Source organism: Heteronotia binoei, chromosome 5, assembly GCF_032191835.1.
Source record: "Heteronotia binoei isolate CCM8104 ecotype False Entrance Well chromosome 5, APGP_CSIRO_Hbin_v1, whole genome shotgun sequence".
In the NCBI taxonomy this organism is placed as follows: domain Eukaryota; kingdom Metazoa; phylum Chordata; class Lepidosauria; order Squamata; family Gekkonidae; genus Heteronotia; species Heteronotia binoei.
Genome location: NC_083227.1, coordinates 125,717,019 through 125,729,273, shown reverse-complemented (window position 1 = coordinate 125,729,273; position 12,255 = coordinate 125,717,019). Strand labels below are relative to the sequence as shown.

At 44.0% G+C, this 12,255-nt stretch overlaps 1 protein-coding gene across 2 annotated transcripts in view; it reads right to left on the bottom strand.

Moving 5' to 3' along the window:
* Positions 1-12,255, bottom strand: part of CAMK2A (calcium/calmodulin dependent protein kinase II alpha) — a 206,655-nt gene that overhangs the window by 16,213 nt on the left and 178,187 nt on the right. Inside the window, exons 14-15 of one of the 2 annotated variants that reach the window (XM_060240317.1) lie at positions 8,243-8,275; positions 7,090-7,138 (exon numbers count right to left, since the gene is read on the bottom strand). In XM_060240317.1, the coding sequence (XP_060096300.1) occupies positions 7,090-7,138; positions 8,243-8,275 (82 nt within the window). The remainder of the gene's footprint in view (positions 1-7,089; positions 7,139-8,242; positions 8,276-12,255) is intronic. The other variant, XM_060240318.1, reaches the window with a different exon arrangement.

Below are 12,255 nucleotides of genomic sequence, written 5' to 3'. Positions count from 1 at the left end.
AGCTGGCTGGCAGTGGAGAAGAGGCTGCAAAACTGGAGGATCCCCCTGCTGGGACCTGGGGGCTGGCAAGCCCATATGGTAATGAAATTTGTATGGCCCCCCTGAAGCTGGTGACCCATCTTGAGGGTCGTAGCTTTATTTTCAGAAGCCACCCACACTTTTAGCTGCAGATAACCTGGACCAGGATCTCCTAATTCCCTTCATATGCCTGGGTTTATTTTCTAAGAATACAATGACTTCCAATGCAGAAATACTAGAAGATTATACAGTACAGACTCAGGATACCTAGTGGGAAAATAAAGAGATAATTTGAGTAGAAACCAAGGGCGTTTTCGCACTTAGCGTTTGCTACTGATATTCCGCGGAGCAATTATGTTCGGACCATTTCCCTCATTTTCGCACTATTGTCTCTTTTGCGGAGTCGCTTTCCATGAAGCCCCAGCTCAAATCGTTTTCGCACTGGCATCGACTTGACTTCGATGCCATGTCAATCATTTTTTTTAAGCGCAATTCCAGTTGCGTAATTGCGTAACAACATAACAACGTAATAGAGAATCCCCCTTTTTTTTGCGGGCAAACCATCAAGTGACGCTTCTGCTAAAGTATTGGCTGCAGCAGCAGCATCCTCCACACAGCCTACGCTATCCTCAGTCCAAATGGACAGCAAGGCTTCTGTTTCACTCTCACGCCACGAAACACCACGAGCCCCCATTGGCTTGCTGCTGGATGCCTTTGCACGTAGCTGCTGTGCGGTGGTGGAGGCAGTAAGCTGTTCAATGGCGCTCAGCAATACCGGTCCCTTCTTCCTCCCAGTGTTCTGTTTGGCTCATGCAAATTGTGACGATCGCTGCTACTCGCGAGGCCCCCCCCCCCAGCGATCGACCCTGATGTATATTGAGGAATTTATATGACGAAATTTCGTTGTTGCGAAATAACGCAACTAAGCCGAATTTAAAAAAAAAAAAAAAAGGGTTTCTCTCTTACATGGAAAATAACAAAAAACACTTTTTGGTATAAAAAATGGTTTTGGCTTTTACTCAGCGTAAACTCTGGGAAAACTACAGGAGCTATGAATTGGCAATTGAGGCTATTCAACCAAAGAAATTTTTTTTTATTATTTCAAAGTATCGCTATTACGCAAGAAATGAGAAGTTTAAAAAAAAATGGCTGGGCGAGCACTTTGGGGAAGCACCACGAACGGCTGATGATTGGCCAGGCCAGCTGCGTACATGATTTGAATTGCACGCCCCAAGGGGATGGATGGAGTGGGAGGACTGAAAGGCAGAGGGTGCCGCCCACAAAGCAGTCGATGCGGGATGGGATGAATTTCCCACAACAAACTCCGCGGAGTAGATCCGGTGTGGATCCGCAGATTTTAGGAAACTCCGCTAATGTGCGCACCCAGATACTGCGGGGTGAAACTGCTGACACCCTGGATCAAACCGTGACCACGGAGCAACATGTGCGAAATCGAGCAAAAGATCCGGAGGTAAATGGGATGCCACCCCGGAGTAAACACTAATGCGAAAACACCCCAAGAGTCCCATAGAGACACCTTGAGATCTCTGAAGGATCCATTAAACAAAACAAGCAAATTGAAGGGTGAAGTTTCAAGAAGGCAGCAGTTGAGCAACACATAAAGAAGGAAATCTTTACTAGTAGATTTACAAGCAACAAAATTAATTATGAAAGTATTATTAATTAATGTATGAAGTCCTATGAAAAGAGAATGTACATAAGAAACTGATATTTATAATGTCTGCTCTCTGATAAAAATTAGATGATCTTTTCTCTGCTTCTGATAATTCACAAACCAAAGGGGTGTCTATATGAATTTTTAAAAAACATATTTACAGTGCAAACCTAGGGGGGGGGGGGAAGTGCTTTGGGAGCCAACTTACCACCATATTGGTGTAAGTTGAAGGCATACTGCCATGTTGGCATAAGTTGAAGTTGACAGTTATGTCAGCGTAGGTCCAGTTATGTGGGTGTAAATGACACTTATGATGGCACAGGGCCTATGGAGCATCCCATTGCTCATGGACACCAGTGGAGGGTGGGGAAGCCAGCTATCAGCATGACAGAGGTGCAGGCCCCCACATTGGCGTAGATGGGGGCGGTGTTGGGGGCCAGAGTTAGTTTCCTGAGTCCTTTCAGCCTGGGAACGCCTCCTGTGAGAGGCATAAAATTACATTAGTGAAAAAAATAGGCATAGTCCATTCACACCCATGTATCATGAAAATAAAATCTCTCCCCACTGCTGAATCCCTGCCCACTAACTTCAGAAGTCCTCAAGGAACTGACTACGGGCTTAGCCAATCCCCTCCCTCCCTGGGGCAGCCAAGCCCCCTCCAAAGCACCCAATCATGCCCCCTCCTCGTCCTACAAAAACTCCCGCTTGGGTTTCACGCATCTCTTTAGGCAGAGTGCATGGTATGGGACTCTAGAGCTAGGGACTTGGGTGGTGGATGATTCACAGATATGGCACTAAGTAGTACAGGGCAAGCACATTGACATGCAAGGAGGAGAGTGAAGTCTATAATCTGTGGCTAACTTATTTCAGAAGCTCAACATGTACCCGACCTTCGGCGGCTTAATGCACAAGGGCACTCACTCATGGGCAGGTAAGTATAGCCAAGCACCCCAATCTTGCCCCTCTCTTCCCTCACTTGAGGCTGGGCAGCGTGACAATGTCTCTGGCACTCAAGCCCAGCAGTGAGTTCAGGTGGGTGGGGGGCAGCATAAGACATGGCTGCTCATTGCCACAGCCTCTACATGCCATGGGGAAATCACCCCAGGAAGTTTTTTGTGAGATGGTCTGTCCTTTGCCTGGTTCCCACCCTCAGCAAGGCACAGGGTGAGCCTGGGGGTGAGGGGTCTGGCAGCTGTTCTGCTGTTTGTGGTGAGCCAGCTCAGCAACTGTCGTTTTAACTCCCCCCTGGTCTGGGTGAATAAGCCCTTGCCAAAACACGGCCTTGGGCCACAGCTGCCACAGCTGATGGATTTCAAGCAATCCAGAGCACTTCAACCCAGGACAGGTGAGTGGGCTGGTTCCATCATGTGCCTCATGGGGGAGGGGGGGGGAGTTTGTGACACCCCCCCCCCTCGAGCTACCTTTTCCGACCCTGCCAGAACAGCATGTCTGTGGCTGAGGCTAGTATGGAACTCCATCCTGGTTGCCATCTTTTTCACTGTCTTGCAGGTGGTGATTCAACAGAGAGCCTCACACCTAGCAAGCCAACCTGAGTTCCACCTGGGACACTGTCCCACTTAGGTTTATGCCATGCCAGCCATCCTCAGTCCCCAGAGTGGAGGTGAATAGCAGTGTCACCCCTTGCCATGGATTCCAGTGTAATAAAGTCTTTGTTTTGGCCCAACTTTGTCTCTACTGCTTGGTTTCCACTGCATGGCCGGAGCTTCAGACCCCTCCCCACCCCATCTGCCACTCCCCCTGTGGGCTGCCTGAGGGAATGTATTAGAGGGAGGGCTCACCCACCACACAGGCTTTTGTGTGATGGGGGGAGGGCCCAGAGTGTGGTCTGGGTGAATGAGCTACCTCATCATGCTGGCTAGAGCATGAGGCTGAACTGAGGAGTCTGAGGGTCTGTTCTCCACTTGTACCATGACAGCTATGGGGGTGGCCTGGAGACAGATACATCCCTTTGTCCTGACTGACCTCTTGGGTTTGTTGTGCTCACAGAATGGAGGAAAGGGGAATGATACAACAGGAGGGTTGCTAATGGAATGAGTGCATGGATGGGGTTCCTCTGGCACTGAGAGGGAGGGCACATCTGCACATATAGCAAGGGGGGCACTGAGTCACTGGGGTTCCCTGAGTCAGTGTTGAGGGGAGCCAGTGCAGGGGGTGGACCCAAAATATTCACCAGGAGCTTGCCCATGGAACATGTTGGCATGCAGGGAAAGCAGATGACTTTGACCATGTGCCTGTCATTGGCCCAGATCTCTGTCAGGGGGCAGGGTGGGAGAGGTGATTGGGGTCTCCTGAGCTGCCTCTCCCCTCCTGATTGTCACGTGCAATGTCACCTTCCCCAGGATTGGCAATCCCATCGGTACCCCTTCCCTGGAATCACCATGGAATCACCATGGTGACGGCCTTATAAACAGCCAGCTATGCTTCTGCCCCCCACCCCACCCTACGCCAGCATAACTTGGGCCTTAGGGAGCCAACTAGCAATGCCTGAGTTCCATAGCAGCTGGGCACTCCAACGTAGGTGTAACTCGGGATTGCTCTGCCCATATGGATAAAACATATTTGTTCAAATAGCTATATGTTGCTTTTCTGTCATAACCTCAAAGTAATAAAAGATTTAACAGTAATCTTTGTGTACTTGGCACAAAATATTTAACAAATCCTCACCTTTTTAAGGTCTTTCTTTACTAAATTGTTAGAAATTACACTGAGAGATATAATTCAGGGAGTGATAATAGATATGCATATGCACCCTGTAGACATAGAAAAAATAAGCCCAAATTACATAAACAATGCCATGTTTCCTTTAGTAATGTAAGAATGGCTGGAAAGTCAATTCCATATGATCAAAATCAATGTTGTTTTGATAAATATAAATAGTGATCTAATGTAGATAACAGAACTGATATGAAAGTTTTCCCTTTGTAATTTAAAAAAAAAGCAGACTAAGGGGGGATTTTGAATCAAGTATGTGTTTTGCTGCTTTCCAGGTTGCCATTTCTATGGTCCAAATCTTTCCCTAATAGCTTCCTTCTTCCTCAGAGCTCAAAAGACATATATTTTGAACTCTTTTGAGAATGAGGTTTTGTAACAGGAAAACAGCAGGTATAAGAAACGTTAAGCCCCCACTTCTTTTACTTCTGTACTCAAAATCTGCCTCCACAAACTGTTTTTCTAACCCCCCACCTCCAGCAACAAATAGTGCTGGGGCTTGGTTGCATGTGTTTGCACATAATGTATTACTGGCCCCTTGATTACTATAATACAAAACTTTAAGCCCTGTTTACCAGAAGGATTATTATTTCTGCAAGGCTGAACAGACATTAAATTGTGGATGTGAAGTGATCTTTTTGGCAGACTGTACAGGTTGTACCTCAGTTAAATGGGGAAAATATCAACAGCCTTCTGGCCTTTTCCTGAGCTAAGGAATGAATAAGCATGCTAAATTAGCTCCTCATGTCATCTGCCTTTACAGGGTAGATATTTTAAATAATCAATATATGAAACACTTCCTTCTCTATGTTTATCCTCCAGTTATCCCCCAGGACTAGAAAATAACCAAACAGTACAAAATTCAGGAAGGATCTCTTCTATTTGGTTTCCTCAGCTTTAATTTTGTTAGACCTGAAAAGGGCTGTAATCTCACACAAATCCAGCAACTCTACCCTGTGAACCGAATCTTCCAAAAAGTTTTGCCAGAGCATTCCACTGTGCACTGTGCTAAGACTCACATTTAGATGCACTGTGTAACTTTAATTCCTTAGGCTAAAGAAACAAAGTAGTTAATAACAAAATGGTGAATGTATCCAAGAAGACCTTTCTTGTCTGCAGTATTTCTATCTTTTTTAATTTTCATAACCCAGGGGGAGATATATTCTTGCCGTTCCCTCATGCGTTATTCCCAGTAAGCAACTTTTCAATTAACTAATGTCAAGCCAAAGTCCATCTCTACAGTAGATGAGTTCTTTTCATTGGGGAGACTTTACAAATTAACACTGAGCAATTATTTCCTAGGCTATTATTGGAACACTGGCCCTGTCAAGCAACAGGAAGCATCAAGGGACACAGATTTCCTTAGGTTCTTCCCAAAGGGTAACTTAAAATGATTGGGGGGGGTGGGGAATTACTTCCAAAGAGAAGAATAAGATGAAAAAAAAAAGGTTAATGCTTGCTGAATGGATAGAAGAATCAGGGTATTTAAGCACTGCAAAAAAGGCATCAACAGCATATCTAAATGGATAGCTATAAGATGGCATGCTCAGAAAATTCTGAGAAAATTAAAGTCTCAAAACAGCAGACAGATGAGGGAGGTAGAAGGCAGAAAGGTCAAGAAATTTCCAACAAGGAAAGGAGTAAACATGAATACTGAACATCAAGGTTGGTGGACAATAGAGTATAATATTTTAAATTTTAAAAAATGAAATGCAACAACTCTCCATAGCTTCCTCTGTCTTCTCATTTTCTTCAGACTGATGTTTATGTAGACAAATTGTCCTTGGGACTAAAGTTGGAGGCCTTCCTTTAGGTTATAGATATTTCTTCCTAAAGTGTTATCTTAGACTACCTTCCTGGGATGAGGGCAGATCCAGTTTCTGATTATTATTCTTCCTCTATCCCAGCCATCATTCTCCTCAACCAAAATTTAATTGCTCCAGCTCAACTCCATCATGAGATCTAAAGTGCTGCTTCAAAGAAATGCTGGTACCGATCATGTGCAAAGGACAGTATGGTTGATAGCTGGACACACACACACATTGCACAGAGAATCACACTCACCAAAATGGATTAACTGTTAATCACTGTGACACAGAAATTCCTGCAATATTCCAGTCTGTACAAGGTAAAACATCTGGTTAAGGCTTAAAGCTGTGACATAGCTGCTGGTCCATATGGGCTGGTCTTCACGTTGCATCAATTACACGTGCAGCTGGGAACCAAATGGGATGGGTGGAACATATGCCCAGTACTCACACCAGTGCTACCAGCCACCAAAAGAATGAAGCATTGGCATGGGGATTTATAATGTGTCTCACTTGTTCCACATGGTGCCCATTTACTGCTGCAGTCTTGGTAATTCATAATTTGTGATCATGGTAACAGCCTTATTCCACATGACATTTTTGAGCACTGATAGTGAATGTAAGAATTTCAGATCCAATATTTACTCCTGCCAGCATTTTCTTATATAAAACAAATAGGTTAACTGAGAAGTCAGAAAATGATTAATTTTGGAATTTACAGTTTTGAACAGCTCTACTGTGGTTTTACACTGAAAACTTACTTTTTAGCAAATAAACTTTTTAGCAAAATATGCATGTTAAGATTCAAAAGTGTGATCCTCAGCTGCATGTTTGTATGTCCAGAACTGCATACTGTACCTTTGGTGTCTTCATCTTCAATGGTAGTATTTGTGCTCTCTGATGATTCCTGAACAAAGAATGGACAGGAGAGAAGCAAAATAAGACCCCACCCTTTTTTTTCCAGAAAGTCCATTTGGTCACCTGTCACCCAGTTCCACCCCAACAGCACCACACACTGCAAAGGGACAAAAACAAGGTAAGCATCAGATTTTATTTAAAAAAAAAACCACTAATCAGTAACAACAATTCTTGCCTTGCACCTATAATACTTGTCTCAACTTTTAGAATACGAATAAGAAGTACATCTAACTGTGAAGAATCTTGTAGAAATGGATTCATCTTTCTTCCATTAGCCTACTACAGTGCTGTACAAAATAGATCCAGCAGGAGTGGGGCTTGAAGTCTCTTACCATTATAACTAAAGGGGCAAGAAGGGCTGTGTAGGAGTGAAAGACACCATGTTGACTGTACAATCAGGAGAGGAATGTACAAATTAACAAAGAGGGTGCTAGGATGAGAGAGTGAGGGGGGTTGTGCAGGAGTGAAGGAGACTACATTGACCGCATAGTAACAAAAGAAATGTACAATACAACAAAGAGGGCTTCCAAGACCCACATGGACCACCAAAGGCTGACAAACACCTCCTTCCATAAATAGCCGACTGGCACACAAATTAATGCAGAGAAAGCAATCCATTAATTCTCCAAGTTTCTCATCAAGACAACTCTACTAGCTGAACGAGATTCAATGCCTCTATATTCATCCCACCAGAAGGTTATTTACATGTTACCCACAATCACAAGTGGCAGGTTGACCAAGGCCGTCAGCTGTTTGGTCTCCTGTGACTGTATAGTTCCAGCAGAGCCATATAAGATGGCATTTTCTTTCATGGTTCCTTGGACTGATGCAGCTTGCAGACCTGCTAAAGGAGAAGTTCCATGGAGAACCTTTCACTAGAAACTGGAATTAGGTTCTCAGTGCTTTTGGGCTTCAACGATCATTTTGCACCAGCCATCCCTGTTCATAGGATCTGTAGGGGAGACACTATTCAGAAAGTGTTACCTCCAACCCTACTTTCCATCACTCAAACGTAACTCCCAAAAACAGGGAAGGCTGGAACATGTTGAGAGGCCCAACATTATCAGCATTGAGGAAGACAAAGGACACTCACCATTAATTGAACGCTGGAACTGGACTTTCTTTTCTGGAAAAACAAGGAGAAGAGATGGGACAAGAAGAGACACAGAGTGAGAAAGAAGGAAGAGAGCAGAACATGGGATGTAGTGGGTCCTGATCCTTCTAGAGAGATGAAGAATTTGTGGATCAATCTAATCCCTAACACAAGAGTTTTGTGTCTAGACTAGAACTCAGGAAAACCAGGCAGAGTGCAAAATGATCTGTGCTGATCTAACTATCCCAGACAACTGACAATTCCATCAGGCTTGCCCTTGCTACATTTTCTGCTATTTTTACTTTGAACTCATTCACCCCCTGCATTTTATGATGTCTTTCTGAATCTCGACATCTTGACACTGCACAGAGCTCAACTTGTACAATTAATTTCTAATCCTGTAATTTTCTAATTCCAGACAAGCCTCATTATAACCAAATTTCTAAAACTCATCATAGCACAGACTTCTAAACTGGTAATTGTGTTTTGAGATCTGATTAAATATACACCAGGGCTTAGATCCTGCTGAAAATTTCCAGTGATGAAACAAAGAGCAACTTCCTTGTGTGTCCTTTCCACTACAGCCCAAAATGCCTCCTGAAATGCTGTATCTGGGGCCTGAAGGCCTCATAGCAATGACATGATGGGGGGAAACAGATCTTCAGCAAGTGGGGGGAAGCAGCAAAAATTGTCCCCTGCTTCTGATAGCAAAGATCCTCCACAGGATCTAATTGGTGTCAAGCTCTAATTATCACACTAATTTCACATGTACACACCAGTATCTGAATGCAACCTTCTATAAATGAAACACTTATACTTTCCAAATCCTCCTTGGCAATAACATCTCTCACTATACTGTATGTGAGCACTAGCAGCTTGAGACAATGGAAACTTATCACACTAATTTCACCTGTGTACACAACACCATCTGAATGCAACCTTCTATACTTTCCATGTTGAGAGCAATATCTCTCACGATTGGCAATATCTCTCACTATTCTGTATGCGACTAATAGCAGCTAGAGACAATGGAAACTTATCACACTAATTTCACCTGTGTACACAACACCATCTGAATGCAACCTTCTATACTTTCCATGTTGAGAGCAATATCTCTCACGATTGGCAATATCTCTCACTATTCTGTATGCGACTACTAGCAGCTCGAGACAATGGAAACTTGAACCATGTTCTTCTCAAATACACATAACCCCAGGAAATCTGTAAACAGAGCTCCCAGCATAATTTTTTAAAAAATCACTCGCTTTTTTTGGGGGGGGGGGGGCTGTTTTGGTTTGAAACATGATACAAGTGGGTTGTGACTCCCTCCGACACACTATATACAGTACCTAATCTAAAAAATCCCAGGGAGCTAGAATTTAGTTGCTGGGATAAACATGCTGGTACCTATACCAGTATTCATAACATTTACCTCAACCAGGCAAATGACTCCTAGGGTTCATTTCAGATGAGAAATGCTGCATTGAGTAAAAAAATTAAACCCTCGCCCCTTGGGTTACCAATCCCCAGGCGGGAGCAGGGAATCCCCTGGTTTGGTGGCCCTTCCCCCACTTCAGACTTAGCAGAAAGCAGTGGTGGGGTTTGAATGTCCACTGGGCACTTCATTATACCCTAGGGAGACTGGTCCTCATAGGATATAATGGAGAATTGATCAGTGGGTGTCTGGGGCTTGGGGGGCTGTTTTGTGATGTAACCAAATTTTCAGCATAGCATCTCATGCCTCTCCTCAACCCCCCCCCCAAAAAAAAAGTTTCAAAAAGACTGGACCAGGGGTCCAACTCTATGAGCCTATCCCAAAGAAGGTGCCCCCATACTCTATTATTTCCAGTGAAGGGAAGGCACTGGAAAGGAGAGTGGTCTCTTTGAATGTGATGGCCAGAATTCCCTTTGGAGTTCAATCATGCTTGTCAAAACTTTGCTCCTGGCTCCACCCCCAAAATCTCCTGGCTCCACCCCCAAAGTCCCCAGGTATTTTCTGAGTTGGACCTGGTAACCTACCCCCAAGCCCACTTCTCCTCATGCCATGATTCCAGTCTAACCTCCAATATCGTGTATAGTTGAGCCCCCAAATATAACATTAGAAGAAACCCTAATAAATCTAATCCAGTTTAATGTCTCTGAGTGTGGCAAACCATTTAATACCTACTGAACCTTTGAAAACTTCCCAGGGAAAGCTTCAGAAACTCCACACACAAAAAAACATATTGGACTGAATAACCTTTACAGGGATTCTTAATGTTTAAGCTAAATCTGCAGCATTCTTGTACTTTATACTGAGTGTTAACCATTCTACCCTTAACAGAGCTACTATTGTAGCTGCCTCAAGTTCATTTTTGTAGGGAAAAACAGGATCACAACATTAAAATAAACAAATAAGCTCATGTTTGCACAGTATTTGTGTGTGCATAACAGTGAAGACTTTAGGTATCTGCAAAGCACATCTGATCTGTTATTTAGCTACTGTGATATGCTTACATTGGGCACCTGCAGGGATACCAAATGGGAATTAATGTATTTAAAATGTTTATAATCTGCTGCTACATTCTTTGGGATTCACAAGGCAGCTAGATGAAACACAGTTATAGCGCTATACATTGCACCATGCTTGAGAAGAATAAATTTCCTCAGGAAAAAAAATTCCCCATAGGAAAAAAATAGCTTTAGTAGCCTTTCAAATCCAATGTAGATGATAATATCATTGCTCACTATCTCAAAAGGAGTGGCTTGTGGGAGTTTATTGAAAAATGTAGAAGTAGCCTAAATCAAACTTGTGCCAAATGATAGTCTCTCTTTCCTGACCTATGCACCTCGCACAACAGTAATCTGTAGGACAGCAAGGGAGAGTATGCTATTTCCCATCTCATTAGAGAATAAAAAGGGAGGAGATTTAACAAGATGATACAACAGGGGTCAGCATCCCTAAGGGCAGTCCCCAATGACTAAAGGGACATTGTTGCAACTTGAGTTCCATGGAACAGAGCACCAAATTGATTTGTACTAAGTGTCAAACTGAGACTATACTAGATGGAAGAAGCTTATTTGCATTGTGGACACAGTCAAAGAATTTGTTTTGAGCAACCAAGTGGTACTGAACAGCTTACAGGAATCTTGGGAACAATCTAGTATTCAAGGCTTTGATTCATGATGGACTCTTCTCATTTTAACATACATCAAAGAGAGATTCCTATGTCAGATTCCTGCTGACCTCTCACAGATGTTTCCTATTTTCTGTTCCATTTTATCTCCTTTTTTGCCTTTGCTCTCTGCTTACTTCCACACTCTTTACAATGGTTTGAACATCTCAATACTATATTCTTTTTTCAGTTCCAGTACACCTTTCTTTGCTGCTGACACAACATTATGGGTCGCAAGAACAAAGCAGAAGATCTGAAAAATACACCAGCAAAAAAGCAAGCTCACTACATACACACTATGCAAGGCATTTGCCCCCCAAGTCGGAATAAAGAGACGGACACAATTAAATTGGTGAAAATATGGGCCACTTTTATTAAAATAACTAGCAACGGCAAGGGCAACCGAACTGCGGCCAGGTCAGGGCCAGGGGTCTCCTCAGACCGCTCCCCTGCCTTTTTCAGCGGGCGAGAGACCCGGCCCCCCAGCCGGAGCTGTGAGCCACAGCTCCCGTTAGGCAGGCCCAGCAGGGAGGCTCGCACCGGAGGGCCCAAACACCAGACGCGAGTCTCAGCGAAAGGCACCCATCCAATCGAGTCTCCAGGACAGTCTGCATTCACAAACCTCGAGCCACACCCAAGGTTGATCCTGACAGACCCCTAACTCCCCAAAAGGGGGAGGCTAACCGGTCCTCCCCAGGCCGCATGGTGCCATAACCCCGTAGAACCTGCCCTAAAAAGTGACCAAACTCTACCAAGGCACCAACCCTAAGCCAATTCCTCAATCCACTGAAATGTTATGCAAGGTAGGCAAAAAACACCCCCCAGTCACATGCCAAAACGCCGGGGAGTGAAAAAATT